The sequence below is a fragment of the Bacillus rossius genome, chromosome 3 (genome assembly GCF_032445375.1).
Source record: "Bacillus rossius redtenbacheri isolate Brsri chromosome 3, Brsri_v3, whole genome shotgun sequence".
In the NCBI taxonomy this organism is placed as follows: domain Eukaryota; kingdom Metazoa; phylum Arthropoda; class Insecta; order Phasmatodea; family Bacillidae; genus Bacillus; species Bacillus rossius.
In genome coordinates, this window is record NC_086332.1 from 60418465 (window position 1) to 60434037 (window position 15573).

At 36.7% G+C, this 15573-nt stretch overlaps 1 protein-coding gene across 13 annotated transcripts in view; it reads left to right on the forward strand.

Annotated features, from left to right (window-relative positions):
* The window catches only part of LOC134530762 (uncharacterized), a 51537-nt gene extending 38773 nt beyond the window's left edge, over nt 1-12764 (forward strand). For 9 of the 13 annotated variants that reach the window (XM_063365914.1, XM_063365911.1, XM_063365913.1 and 6 more), the window contains 6 exons: nt 476-512; nt 602-644; nt 1465-1586; nt 2135-2277; nt 9843-9976; nt 12313-12764. In XM_063365914.1, the coding sequence (XP_063221984.1) occupies nt 476-512; nt 602-644; nt 1465-1586; nt 2135-2277; nt 9843-9976; nt 12313-12562 (729 nt within the window). In that variant the 3' untranslated portion in view covers nt 12563-12764. The remainder of the gene's footprint in view (nt 1-475; nt 513-601; nt 645-1464; nt 1587-2134; nt 2278-9842; nt 9977-12312) is intronic. The other 4 variants (XM_063365915.1, XM_063365918.1, XM_063365916.1 and 1 more) reach the window with 1 other exon arrangement.
* The last annotated feature ends 2809 nt before the right edge of the window (nt 12765-15573 follow it).

Below are 15573 nucleotides of genomic sequence, written 5' to 3' on the forward strand. Positions count from 1 at the left end.
ATTTTGTGAAATATTACGTACTATATTTATAATAAGCTAAAAAATTGAGTAAATTAGAAGTTGGAACTAATAATGTTATGTGTGTTTTGTTGAGAGAAATATTGTAAACTTTTAGGAAATGTTGCGATGATTTCTAATCAGCAGCCGTGGCCCATTCCTACGAGTTAATGAATTAGTTCATTCATTTATCTTGACTGCCTTTTATGTATTTAACACTGTACTCGTTAATATTTTGAGCAGTTGTAATATTGGTGGTGTAGGAATAATTTTGTTTATAATGGAGTTGGAAGTAAGCTGAACTTCTTTCAGAACTTTCCATAAAGTGAACATATACCTGTAAGTTCAGTTGCACCATTCCTGCTAGCATAATTCGAAGAGATTTTTTTCTATCCTATTGATAGTTTGGGTTTGTATTATAGGTTGAATAAAACGTTTTATGTTTGTATAAAAGCTTGAAATTACTTTTTTTTTGCAGGGGACGAAAATGGTCTACAATGGACATAAATTAAAGAGTAAGTTATTTAACTAATATGAGCATCACTTTACGTAAAGTGTTAATTATGCAAGTGTTAAATAAAAATAATAATTTTTTTGTTTACAGGACGAAGTGCTCGCTCACCATCTCCAACTACAAAAAGAATAAGGTACAAATAATAAAATAATATATTTATACTACATGACCTGTTCAAACACATTGATTTATCTTACCTAATACAAATATTAATTTTGACATCATCTTGAATTTTGCTCTGCAATGCTTCCACTGTGTAGTTTTTTTATAAAGCAAGAATCCAAAACATTTTGCACTTCCATTGCTTATGGTTCGTAAATCCTGTTGTATGTAACCATGTAAACATAGCATGCACAGATGCTTACTGCAATATTTTCAATGTCGCTCAAAGTCTTGTCCCGTCCATGTGCTGTGAAATGTTTAACGTGAGCATTACTTATCAGTTTTTAAAATCCCCTGCTCCCTCTGGGGCCTAAGAAACTCATTACAGAGCAGCTGCTCTCTGTTTTTAGGGACACTGCTGCTTGTTGCCAACTCTTAACTAATAGTATAACAATTATATTATTTAAGTAACATTCTAGAGGGTTTAGTATTTACTGACACATCAAAAATAATATATTCTAAATGTATGTAGGTTTTTTTTTGTGTACCTGCTGCACAATACATTTATATTTTGAAAAACTCATAAAATTGGAAAATATTTGATTTGTGTCTTTATTTTTTACACCTAATACTGTAAAAAATTATATTTGTCACTGGCACAGTTTTTGAAAGAAATAAATTATTGGTATTCTTGGTGCCATAGTTACAGTTTTTTTTAACATAATTGGAAGCAGATCCAACTGTAATTGCTAAATATGCTCTTAACAACGTGTATGTACTCACCATGATGAAGTGATGATAGAAAAAAAGATTCTTTTTTACCATTGACAGCAGAGTTTCTAAATTTTCAGAGAAAATTTGTTTTGCAGCAAGCAGAAGGAAAAAGTAAGCAGTCCAGCCAACTGTAGTAAGATGGCACGAAAATCCAAGCTTGTCCAAGGCATTATAACACCTACGAAGAAACAGCCACTGTGTAGGTGATATGTGTGTTTTATTTATACTTTAATGTTGTTCTTGGATTGCAAGCTGTACATCATCCATGATTCATATATTTATTGTTCTTTCTGGACCTGTGTTCTATAGGCTCCAAGTACACATCTTGGTCCGTCTATTGTGATTTGTGCTTTCCAAGGTTTCCCAAAGTATTTCCAGGGAAATTGTGAAATTTGTGCCTTTGCCTGTTTTTAATAGCTTAGGTTTCAAGGAGATGCTAAGCCCTAATTCATTCATTCAATCCTTGTATTACTTGCAAACAGAAAAGTATTGATTCCATCATTATTCTTTACTAATCCTCTGTGAATTCCTAATTGGAATATGTATAGGTTATCTGATACAACATAAGCAAAGCAGATTGATAAATGAATAAAAAAAAAAGCAAATTATTTATAACTATACATCAAAGAATGTGCACACAAATGTTGACCTAAGAAAACATTTAAAGCTTTATCTGTAATAGAAGAATCTCTTGATGTACTATTTGTTACTTCTTGCCTTAACTACAAAACAAATATATCATTGCAGCTGCCTACAGCCTTTCACAAAGGAAGAAAAATGGTTGTGCCCGGAAGAAAAATCAGAGGAGAGGTAAATGCAGAGGTGGTTCATCCGACCTGTTCGAAGACCCATTATATGCATGTTTACTGAGCAGCTCTGAGTCTGAATATGTGAGTGCTCTTTATATATATTCTGTTTCCAATTACTTTTATGTGAAGATTGACACTAACCATTGAATAAGACCTACCAAAATATCCCTGTTGCATATTATAAGTATGCAAAAATCGAGATTAATTTTGTTCAAAATCCGAACTATGTGTCACTTGTATTATATTTCTCCATTTTAGTTTATTTTGTTAGTGAATTTGAACAATAATCATCATTCTTCTTTATTTGCTACAAAGTTCTGGTGTTCCGGAGGGTGGTACTTAGTCACCAATATTCTTTAACATCTTTATTAATGACACAACCTATGTTCTTAAGTACTCTTCTGATGATTTAAAAATATTTAAGAAAATAAACACACACACTGATTATTTATTACTCCAAAATTATATTATTGAAGTTACAACTGGTGCACTAGGAATATGGTTACCCTCAGTACTTAAAAAATAATAATAATAATAATTTTTACCAGAAAACTTTATATTGCAAATTTTGTTTATAAGAGATAATTTTTTAATTTGCATATCATCCAATATCAAAGATCTTGGAATCAGTTTAATTTCTAAATTGTATTTTCATAAAGAAGTCTATTTTTTATATTCTAATTCTCGTAGTATTATTGCCCTAATCAAATATGTAACTTTTTATGTCAAAAAATTCTGATTTAATTCTTTCTCTTTATTTTGCATTCATCAGAACTAAACTGGAAAAATACTCAATCATCTGGAATAACATAAAGTCTACTGATAGTAATAAAATTGAAAGTGTACAGAATAAAATAATTAAAATAATAATTTATTCTAAGTCTTAAAAATCCACCTTTGACACTCCTTTCTGATCGCAGAACTCAATTAGATGCCTCTTCAAAAATGTACAATGTCAGAATCAAATGCAATTATATTCTTGACTATACTGGTTTAGGTGTCCCTCAATTTAATAGTTGATTGCTATCTTCCTTGTGTACCCTCCATGAGAACACTGACTTAATTTATAGATTAGTCACAATCTACATGCAATTTAGTTAAGTAGCATATTAAATCTGTTTTTTAGTTATCTATTATTTTATTTTATTCTGTAGTTATTCTTTGGTTGTAATCTTCTCTGTAAATGTTGAGTTGTTTTGTGTAAATTTTTTTGGTGTTACTAATTAATGTATTTATGGTTGTATTTATTCTTTTGTCTCATTTGTGTTGTCTTTTCGTACATATTGTGTCTTTCTATATTTGTTGTGCTTACTCCTTGAGTGTCGTACTGTTAGTTAGTAGGTATTTTACAGATTAAATAAATAAATAAGTATGTAAGAAATGTAATTCTAAATGGGAAATTTTATCTTTCACATCCCCTTAAACCAGTCTTGGAGGCTGGTTTTAGGAAAACCGAGTGCTCAGTTAATGTATATGTAATATAAAGAACATCCCGGTCAAGTTGCAAGTCTGTAGGAAATATACTTAAAAGACAGGAAATTTTTTATCTTTAATGCCCCAGCAATCTGCCTTGGTAGCTGATTAAGTTCTGAAAGTGAGTAAAGAATTAAAATGTAAAAGACATCACCAGAAGATGCAGAAGGCATCAACAATGCAATATTTCCTCCAGATTTCAAATCTCTAGGGCTGCCAGTTTAGGCTGTGAATTGTCAGTCAGTCAGTCAGTCAGTCAGTCAGTCAGTCAGTCAGTCAGTCAGTCAGTCACGGTACTATTTTATAGGTATAGAAGATTGTTTTAAAAATATATTTACCTCTTTTTCACCCCTTAAGGGTAGCTTTTACAAAATGGTAAATTTTTGTTGGTAGTTTTTGTATATTTATTAATGGTACTTAATATATTTTCTTATACTTTATTAGATTCAGAGATATAATTATTTATCTTAAAACCATATTTACTCCTTTTTGAACACTTTGGGGCAGGGGTCACCAATTAGTTTCGCTCGGGGTCCGTTTTAAGAAATGACATAACCATCGCGGTCTGCACAACATTTTATAGAAAAAAATATTTACCAAACAAATGTAATTACGGAAATAACAAAGGTATTTTTTTTACATATCAATGAGAAAAATGACATTTTTTGTTGCGGACTATCTGTCTGAAGTTTGGAGTAAAATTGATGCAAGCTATTGACATTAAATCCTGGAGATGTTCATCAGTAAGTTGAGATCGAAATTTATTCTTAATGAAGTTCATCTTCAAAAATGCTGCTTCACAAATATATGTTGACCCAAACAAAGTAAGAAGTTTCAAAGCTAATTTTTGTAGTTCTGGATATTTATTACCACACACAAATTTTATCCAGAACTCTTCATTGGAAACTTCCGCATGTTTGTGTTTTAAAACTGTGTTTTCTTGGAAATCGATCATTTCCATTTGCAGAGTAGCTTTATCACTCCCGAAAACAATTGCAGCTTCGTTGCTCCATTCATCATCAGGATGCAGAGAGTAAATGCTGCTGAGGATTTCTACAACATTCTCAATTTTCTTAAAATCTGTGAACCTGTTTTTAAATGCAGATTTAAGACCCGTAATGAACGTCTTGTATTGGCCGACATCAATCTCGTTGTCACTGCTTATTATTTTATTTAAATTGGGGAAGTGTAAGCATTACCAAGATCATTTATAAAGAGATCGAGTTTTTGCGAAAAACCTTTTACCTCTGACATGAGCTCCCATACAAGCTTTCCCTTGCCTTGAAGTTTAAGGTTCAGGTCATTGATATGTTTAAAAATATCCGTCAAGAAAGCAATGACAGCTACACTTTCTTTTACGTTTAGAAAACTTAAGTGGGCGTTTGCTGAAGTCTGATCACTGTTGAAAAGATATGTCTTCAAGTGTTCTAAAATGCTGAAGAATCTTTCTAAAACACAGCCTTTGCTTAACCATCTCACGTTACTATGCAACAGTATATCGTCATATTGTGCATCAACTTCTTCAAAAATTGATTTCTCATGAAGAAAATTTACTATTTTCTACACTTCTTGCATAATACGCTCAAAATTATGATTGAGTTTGCAGCAAAGCACAGTTTGGTGAATAATATTGTGGTAGGAAATCAAATTTTTATTACATCTTGCATTGCTACTCAACAAGTAAACTACAGTAAAACCTTTATGTTGCGACCCCATTTATTGCGACCACCTCTCTATTACAACCCGATTTCGAGGAACCGTGAAAAATTGCCGAAAATCCGAAGAAAATCGGACAAAAAATAAGTTTCTTGTGGTGAGTAGCGTGTTACTGCGTTTCTCTTGCCGAGTGCCGACTTGTTTTAACTGCCGCAGCGATGTTTATTTTGACAGCTCAAGCAATTATCTTTTCCGGTGTGTTGATAGAAAACGGTCGCTTCTCCCAGCAAAAAAAAAAAAAAAACTACGCCACTTATTCCCCACGCAGGAAACACACAGGCTGCCGTCTGTCTCCCCCGCATTTATCTTTCTTCTAACATTCCAATCTCTCGCCTCTCGCGCGAGCAATAACGCAGCGACCACGCATTGGGCCGCTTTATGCTTTGTTTGGTGACAGCAGCTTGATTTTATTCGGTACAGTAGAATCCCACCGATGCGACCCCCCTCTGATGCGTCCATTCCGTTTATACGACCGTTTTTTGAGATACCGTGAAAAATTAGAGCAGAGAAAGTCGAAAATTTGAGTAAAATCGGCTGCAAAACAAGTCTGTTACACTTTGTTGGGCGCTATGTGTTCACGTTGATCTTGGCGAGAACTGGAATGTCAACGCGGCAGTGTCTAGCCAAGCTCGGCGCGTCCACTATCGCACGAAAAGCCGTCTCAGCTGTCATGTTATCTTACCCGCCCGCACGAAAAGCCGCTGTGGTAGCTTCTGCGAGAGCGTAAGAAACTCGTCCGGCCAGCATCCTCCTCCCCTCCCACACCGCGTGTGACAAAAGATAAGTTGTATAGTCCATTCTCGGTAAAATAAATATTTTTATGGGCTTATACGACTGTCCTTCCCCGTTAATAAATACTTTATAAGTTTAAGTTATTATGATACAATTTGTTTATTAGTCACACAGCAGTTTCTGCTGAAAAATCACTAATACCTCGAATTTTATTGAATAGAAAAATTTAGCAGGGCCGTAAATATATTTATTTTACTGCATAGTTACTTTTCCATCTGCATTCCGTGTTTTTTTTTTTTTTTTTACACTGCGAAGGGACGTGGGAAAGATAATTGCTTGAGCTGTCAAAATAAACATTGCTGACGGCAAGGGCGGTAGCGCATCCTGTCGGTCTGTCGCTGTGATTATCTACTCCAAAAACATGTCACAGCATTTCAGGATAGCATTGTTCTTATATCGTTCGTTTATATCCGAATGTTTTCTACCTGATCCACACAAGTTCCTTCGCCACGTTTTGAACGAAAATAACCACCAGCCGGCTAGCATAGCCGAACTCGCGTGACGCGAATTCCTTTAAATAATGTGAACGTGAGGAGGGAGGGGTGAGCTTATGCGTCATGAAGCCGCTGCCGCCAGCCAGCCAGCCAGCCAGGCGAGCTTAGTGTGCACCCACTCGCGTTGCAGAACCTACTGCTGCCATATTTTTAAAGGAAATGTCCCATTATTTTTTTTAATTCTTACATGAACATTATTGGAAGTATTAAAGCCGACACAAAAATACGCTGTGTGTTAAAATTAACAGATTTTAATGATCTCTCATTTCATTTCGTTTTTATTTTTTTTATTTTTTTCTGATTTTCACATTTTGGTCAAAATGTCCAATTTTTTTGACGGTTCCTGAGAATGTATTCGTAAAATCACTGCTTCGTTAAATCCGCGGTTCGTGACATCGGGGTTCTAGTGTATTTAACTACGGCAAGCAGAAAACGTACATGTAAACTAACCAGTAAAAATAAACTGTCTTTTGACATCTTTTCTTTAGAGGTGGCCTGTAGGGCGACGGACTTGTCATGAAGGTTGAAGTGGGTTTAAAGCAAAGCCGTCAAGCATTGTGACAGCATCCTGCCATTGTACGGCTGGTTTCTTAGCGAGTAGCGTTTTTTTTTGGGGGGGAGGGGGGGTGAAATGAACTGAAAATTTTGGAAAACATCTATTACGACCCTATTCCTGGGAACCGTGAGGGGTCGTTTCAGAGAAGTTTGACTGTAGTCCTTTTTTACTCCCAACCATTGCTGGCGCACCATCAGTAGTTACTGATAAAAGCTTTTTCAAGTTTAACTCATCTTTATCAAAATAATCCATCACTGCTTTGATCATGTCTTCTCCTCGGGTTCTTCCTAATAGCAGCAAAAGAGCCAATATCTCCTCAACAAAAGTTTCTCTCGTTTGGTCCAGGTAGCGTACAAAAATAATTAACTGTGCTGTATCAGTGACATCGTATGATTCATCCATAGCCAAGGTGTAATAGTTTGCATTATTTAACTGCCGCTTCACATCACAATGATTTTCTTATGCCAAAACGTGTGTATTTCTGGTGCTAGTAGAAGCAGATAACGGAATTTGTTGTATCGTCTCAGCAACATCCTTTTTGTTCTCAAATAAAGCATTACCCGCCTCGAGAAAGCATTCTTTAACTACGACAGCATCAGTAAATGGTTTCATATGCTTAGCAAGAGTCCAAGAAATACGTAAAGAAGCCTCACCACATTTTTCTTGCTCAGTCATTGAGTGACTTATGATCTGGGTCAAAGATGAGTACCGTGATAGTAAACTTGCAATTTTAAACTTACGCAGATCACTACCAAGTGGAAAGTTTTCAGCAAATGATTTGTGTTTGGTATCATAATGTCGTTTTATATTCGAGCTTTTAATTAACGCCACTGTTTGGTTACAAATCAAGCACATTTCTACTGCTCCAGCACAATTTGTCAGCGTAAAACAATATAAATTGGTCCATTCTGGCAAAAACTGTATTTTCATCTTCAACTTTTCTTTTTTTTGGTTCCATAGCAATAAAACTCGCTAATGTAAACAGGTAGGTACTTAAACTCGTAAAGTAAACAAGCAAACGTAATATTTCAAGCACATGGATCGTCACGGCGTCCGTCACTTAAAATTAAAACAAAACACTTACCCCCTGGCGGCCGGCAGCGCGATCGCATAATTACTCCCGCCCTCGCGACGCCCCTCGCGCTTCCCCACCGCGACGATCAACATTTTCGCAATCCGCGAACTCTTTCTCGCTTGTTAGCTCGTTACTTCGCCTGGCCATTTTTGAATTGACGTCAACAAAGATAGTGCGGGGGATGCATTTTTATTAAATTATGTACTCTGTAGTGCAAGTTGCTGTGTTCTCGCGGTCCGCACAAAATGGGTCGGCGGTCCAGATGTGGATCGCGGTCCGCCATTTGGCGACCCCTGCTTTAGAGGTTGACTTTCGCAAAATACTAAAATTGTAGCTGGTATCATTCGTATGTTTATTATGGGTACCCAAGATCTTTTCTTGTGCTTTATTAGATTCTGAGATATAATTAATTATATTTAAACCATATTTACCTCTTTTTCTTTCTTTTTGGAGGTGAATTTTGCAAAATAGTAAAATTGTGGTTGATAGCTTTTATATGCTTATTCTTGATACAATGATACCTAATCTGTTTTCTTTTGCTTGATTAGATTCAGAAATATAATTAATGATCTTAAAAACTTTCCCATGAGTAAGCAGAGTTAAAGAACAACTCACCTCGAATTGGCCCAGTAATGAAGAAGCCAGTACTATGAGAGAAATGGCTGATTGAGAGCAACCGATGCGTGCCGAGTCAGGCTGAAGACAGTGAGGGGAGGAAGCGAGTTCCAATTCTGCTGAGACAATAAGGAAGAATGGTTTCAAACGGAGAAACCTGTTGCGAGAAGCAAGGAACAGTTCTGGACTAATAACGTAGATTGGCAAGCAGAGGAAAGAGAGCGAGTACCACCACGGGCTGAACGAGTACTTGCTGGGGTGAGTGCCGAGAAAAGGGCACGACTCTATGGCAGCAGGCAGCAGAACACACATAACATTTTGAGTGTGAATGTTACAAAAATGGCATTCAGTGCATCTTTCGAAACGAAAGAATTTTTACAAAGTGTTTCACACATATTATCTACTTAATAAAATTCTTCACGCTGACTGACAGACAATGCACAGCATAAACCAGGAGGTCTAGAAGCATGAAATTTTGCACATGAGTTCCTTAAATAATGTAGGTGAGCACTAAGAAAGTATTTTTTGAAAATTCATCCCTTGATGGGTTGAAAAGTGTTGGGAAATCATCTACAACAATCGTACAAAAAGTCTAGCCTCTTTAGTTTTATTATATATATTTATCATATAGTTTAGTAGTTTCAGGTAAATAAATTTTACTAACTTTATACTAATTCTCATGCAGTCAGTTCTTCTTAACTTTTTTGGTTTGCTAGTGTTTTTTAAGTAATTTTATTTAAATACTATGGAGCCAAATGTAAAGTCAATGATTTATTTGATATATTTTGAAGGGTTTTGACCAACTTTAATTTTAACATCCTCTCATCATGTAAAAGGTTAATTCTTAGATTATAAAAATTGTTATTAGCTGATTACACTGCTATGACATGTGTCTGTTATTATCCAGCAATACTCTCTGTTTCAGTCCATCAACTTGGATAATGGCCAAATATGTTATAGTGAAAAACAGTCAACGCCATTGTCCAAGTATTTGGATGTTCGAGATGAGTCTACGGATAGGGTTTCTGTGAATTCAACGCCATCCAGATTCCATTCCAAGTAATGAAATATAATTTATATTTTAAAAAAATGTAATTCTAGTCCTAGTGTAATTTTTTGTTTGGTTTGTATTGTTTTCTTTCTTAGCTCATTCATTCTTTTATTGTGTGTTTTGGCTTATATTAAACCAATTACTTGGGAAAATTGACAGGTTTGTACACACCAAGACACTAAACCTTTGTTTACATAACATTTATTGGGCCCACAACTTTACAGTAAACCAATTCATCTTCTAGAATCCAACTAAGCATCTACCTTTAAGCAATTCAGTTGTGCCCTGTACATATGAATTAAAACAAAATAACAATTAATAGGACATCTCTATGATGAATGAATTCACCTCTATTGCTTGCCAAAACAATCAGAGTAGAGGCTCTACAATTAAAATATATTACTCAAGTGACAAACTTACAGGCCCAGAAAAACCTTCAAATAGATTTGGGCTGCTCTTCCATTAACATCTAAAGAAAAGTTAAATGTTCTCACTAGAGGTCACCACTATCATATTTCTACAGCTTCCACTAATGTTTGTGAAGTGCAATTTGTATTCTGCAGCACATAAAGTTCTTAAGAACCAGATGGTTTCATGGGTGAGTAAAAATGGCACCAAATGATGTGGTGCTACTGGGAGCTGTGCACTTGCCTGAATAAACGCAGTAGTGCTCATCTGGCAGGGTTCTCACGTCTGTTAATGCCCCAGCGAGTACTTGTCATAATTAATCCTGTATGCTTATACATTGGCTCCCAGGATGACCCCTGAATCCTCGTTGGTTGTCCTGCCCCGGCGCCAGCCACTTACTCGCGACTGCCGTCTGCTGCCACAGAGTCGCGTCCTATCCTCAGCACTCGCCCCAGCGAATACTCTTTCAGCCCGGGGTGGTACTCGCTCCCTTTCCTCTGCTTGCCGATCTACGTTGCTCGTCAAGAACTGTTACTTGCTTCTCGCAACAGCTTTCTTCGTTTGAAAACATACCCCTGATCGGGGGGTGTATGCCTGTCTCTTATTGTCTGAACAGAACTGGAACTCACTCTCTCCACTCACTGACTTCAGCCAGACTCTGTGAGCGTCGGTTGCTCTTATTCAGTCGTTTCTCTCATGGCACCGGCTTCTTCATTACTGGGCCCTCTTGGGGCGAGTGGCTCTTTAACTCTGCTTACTAATTTGGGGAGTAACTCTGCAAACTCACATTGTTAGTGTTGCTAGCTGGGCCCTGATGCCTTCTCCTGGAATCATGCTGCCCAGTTCTTGTACTTCAAATCACAGGACTAGCGAGATTGGACACTCTCTCTCTGTCTCATCCATCTCACCTGGCCTTCTGGCCGACAAAGACTTGTTCTGTTTCTCCACATAGTCTGGCATAGTCCCCACTTCAATGACTCTTGATTCTGGTTTATGTCTGTGCTCTACTTCGTGTGGAGTTCCTGTGTGTTTGTAGATATGTATGTGTATAGAGATATACATACATACAATCTCTCTCTGACTATCCCTCTCACTCTCACACCTCTGACATCATGATGTATTTCTTGCTGTGCAAAAACAGTGCATTGACTGGGGTCTCAACCATACTTGTACTTGGTAAAATGATTACACTGGGCCAGTTTTCAGTTTTCTCCACTCTTGGTGGAACTTTGGCTATGCCTATGAACTCCAGAGTGCATGTAACGAAGTGTACGCTCTGCTACACTCCAATGAAAGTGTCTATCCATCCCCTCTCCCCATTCATAATTTATCCTGTATGTTTATACATGTTTTTTAGGAACTTAATATTTCAATATGTATCTTAATTTTTCTGATTTTTACTATGGATAAAGTTAAATTTTGTAGTTGATAAAATGGTCTTGCCCTTTTCGTCAATTAATTTATATTGACTTATCCTACAGGAAGATTTTTTAATGGATACTTTATAATGCATAATAAAAAAAACTTTGTGTAAGAAGTTAAACTTAACAGATAGAGGGCTAAAAAATTTGTAGGGTACACAAATATACGCAAATATATTGAACAAATGTACAAGTGCACAAGTGTGCTACAACACACAGACAAACATACTATTGAGTTGTGCTGCTGCATAGTCATAGTGTGTTTTTGGCAAGTAATTTGATAGCTAATAAAATACACAATGGAGTTCACAATTGTAACAAACATGGCCATGAAAAATCTTCAAATAATCTTACAGTTTTTTGATGCTATGTTATTTGCTCTGAGCATTACTTTTTTTGCGCTATGATGGCGTCATTGCCTCGACTTACCCCATGCAGGCTGTAGTTTCACTTTGAAAATGTTTTCTTGACATGCACAAATACACTGCATGTAGTTACACTGATGTGTGTTTCAGGGCGGAGCTGAAGCAGCACGTCAGCAAGGTGAGGAGAAGGCGGGCAGAGAAGCTGAAGGTAAATCATCATAAAACTAGGAAAGAGCCAGAGAAGTGCTTCTCGAGTGTGGACAAAGTGGAAAGTGTGGAGGAGCTGTCTGCATTTGAGCAGTTGAAGAGAGCACTCGGTTTGATGGACAAGGTGCAGAAAAAAATATGTGAGGATGGGTATTTGGAGGAAGAGCGCTATTTTGGCGACTCCGACGATTGACACATTTATTCCTTCCGCTATCTTGTCTTTGCCTCATCAAAGTATGTTGAGATGTGATAAGTTGGTGTTCTTCTAATGGGGATAGTGTTAAAGTCTTGAACTGTACCAAGGAAATGCTGTTAAGAAATGGGTAGTAATGCTGTTACCGATAATTGGGGTCAGGGCTGTAACTTTTACCATGAGTTAAAATATTTCTAATTAACTTTTTTTGAGTTATATATTTAATATTTTCTAACATTAAGTCATTATTTTCTAACTCTACTGCAATTGTATTTTCATATCTGGGTATTACAATGCAAAAAACCGTTAGACAAAGTAGATTTTGTAAAATTTTATGAAAAAAAGGGGGGGGGGGGGGGAAGTTTCCAAAAAATTAATTAAATGTACAAAAATTTTCATAAATTATTTTTAAATAATAAGATTTTTATACGTTTATTTTTGATATTACTCTGAAAATTGAGATTTTGGTTGTTGCCTCAGTATTTATTTATGAATTAGCTTTTTATACCGTAAGGTAGTGAAAAGTTGGAAAACATAATATTTTTTAGAAAATTTTTACAAGGATTTCCCCCCCCCCCCCCCCCCCCCCCCCCCCTTTCTTACGTTTTAACTGTACAAATTGTTTCCCAGAGGTTTGCCAATACCAACTGAAACATTCTGTATTTCGCAGCTTCATTTTTTTTACCAACAAAAATGAGAATATTTTAAATGGTGGACACATTCTCTTGTTATGACACATCAGTGTCAACTCAGCACGTGTACATGTGGCATTTAGTAAGCTCAAAGTGAACTCTGTCCCAGTGACAATGTCTTACCCTCCCACCCTTTGATAGATTTTTTTCACTGGTTTATTTGATTTTTCAGGGAAAAATCTGGGTAAAATGGGTTTATGAACACATCTCCTCCTTTCTGTCTTAGCCACTGCCTCTTTCCCATGTATAGTTGTGTACTTTAGCTGAGACCTTGTGTTGCATAATGATATAATGCAGGACATGTATTTAATCTGGCATTCTACGGCTCAGCACATACTGTAATCCTGCACCATTCAAACCACTTGCATTCATATTCTTTCGAGTGTAATTCGGTTGGTGACCTTGGCCACCAGGGTCTCATTACTGCGCTGCTGGCATTTTTTTTCGCTCAAAGTTTATTGTTACTGTCTGTTGGACTGGTGGACTCTGGACGCTGCTGAAAAGTTTGGGTATCGATGCGGATAACGAAGATCTAGTAGAGATCAGACGAAGATGGAGTAGTTGTCATCGTTCTAATTCCGCACACAGGAGACAGTCTAAGTCGTAGTTTCCAAGTATTCACGATGTTCTCGACAATACACCTTTTTAAAATATAGTAGAGTCCTGCTTTTCCGAACTAATTGGGACCGAACACTGTTCGGTTTAGCGAGAATTCGGAATAGGCGGATTTCGTGAATAATATCAATTGACTTGTTAAGGTGTAAATTAAGTGTGGGGACATTTGATAGTGTCAGATCTATACAGCATTGATATGCCCGTGAACAGGTTCAGTGAAAGTCGGAAGGGAAGGGCAGTGACCTTCGACGACTCATAGCGCAGACGCCCTACCTACTCCTTTCCCTCCTGCATTCCAAACACATGACTCACTGCACTGAGCACTGTTCTAGTCGTATCTTGTTCAGAGTTTACTCTAGCATAGTTTTATGAACTCTGTGTGCTTATTTGTTCCGTGAGTGTTGTGTTACTTTACCGACTCACTGTGCCTTTTTTATTTATTTTTGTAGTCCTTGACGTCAACTATTAAACATTAAACACGGAAAAAAAAAACAAAATTTCTCTTTGTGTAATTTAAAAGAAAAACTTGAAGTATTAAAAAGACTGGACAAGGGAGAAAGTGCTACTAAATTATCACTCGAAAATGGTGTTGGAAAAAGCAACAATTAGTGGCTGGAAAAAAATTGTGTTAAAATTGAGCAGTTTTGTTTTGCTTCAAGTGAAAAACTTGAAAAACTGCAAAAAAAAAAAAAAGACTGTGTATTCATAAGAAATATTTTACGAGGCCTTATTCTTGTGGTTCACTCAAGAAAGACAGAAAGGAATCCCCATGTCTGGTCCTTTGGTAAAAGAAAAGGCGCTTCAACTAAACAAGCTTATGGATGGTGATCCATCATTTTCAGCTAGCTGTGGTTTTTTGGATTGTTGGAAAGGAAAAAAAACAGAATTGGACAGCTAATGTTTGCTGGGGAGAAGCTGTGAGCTGACAACGAAGCAGCTGCCAATTACCTAAGAGAATTTAAAGACCTTGTTTCTCCCCAAAACTGCTCACCGCAGCAAGTTTACAAAGTGAATGAAACCGGACTGAATTTTAAAACCTTGCCTACCAAAAGTCTTGCTTTACAAGAAGAGAAATCTGCCCAGGGTTTAAAATGGACAAACAACATCTAATTATCTTAGCTTGCCGCAACGCCTCAGCAACAAAAAAACTTCCGCTGGTGGTAATAAGCAAATCAGCGAAACCACGAGCGTTCAAAAACATGTGAGTATTATAAGAATAAAAAAAAAAGCTTGGATGGAACACGACTTGTTCAAGGAATGGTTCGAGCACCAATTTGTCCCTAAAGTGACTACGTTAAGTAGAGAAAATGATTTGCGTAATGTTCTGCTGTTTATAGACAATGCTCCGTCCCACCCAGAAGAAATGAAACTTGTTTGTGGAGACATCAAAGCAGTTTTTCTGCCTCCCAATGTAATTTCAATTCTTAAGCCTATGGACCAGGGTGTGTTGCAGGCCATTAAACAAAAATACAGAAAAATTCTGCTTCAGACCTTACTTTGAGAGGATGAAAATGAACTCACAATTCTGCAAAACCTTAAGAAAATTACAATAAAATATGTGGCTGAAGCATGGGATAACACCACTAAAGGTGCATTACAAAAATCATGGGAAAATCTGTGACCTATATTGGAATTTTTTGAAACAACTTTTACACCAGTAAAAGACTGACCATCTTCCACTAGTCAAGAAAATCTTTGGCTGTG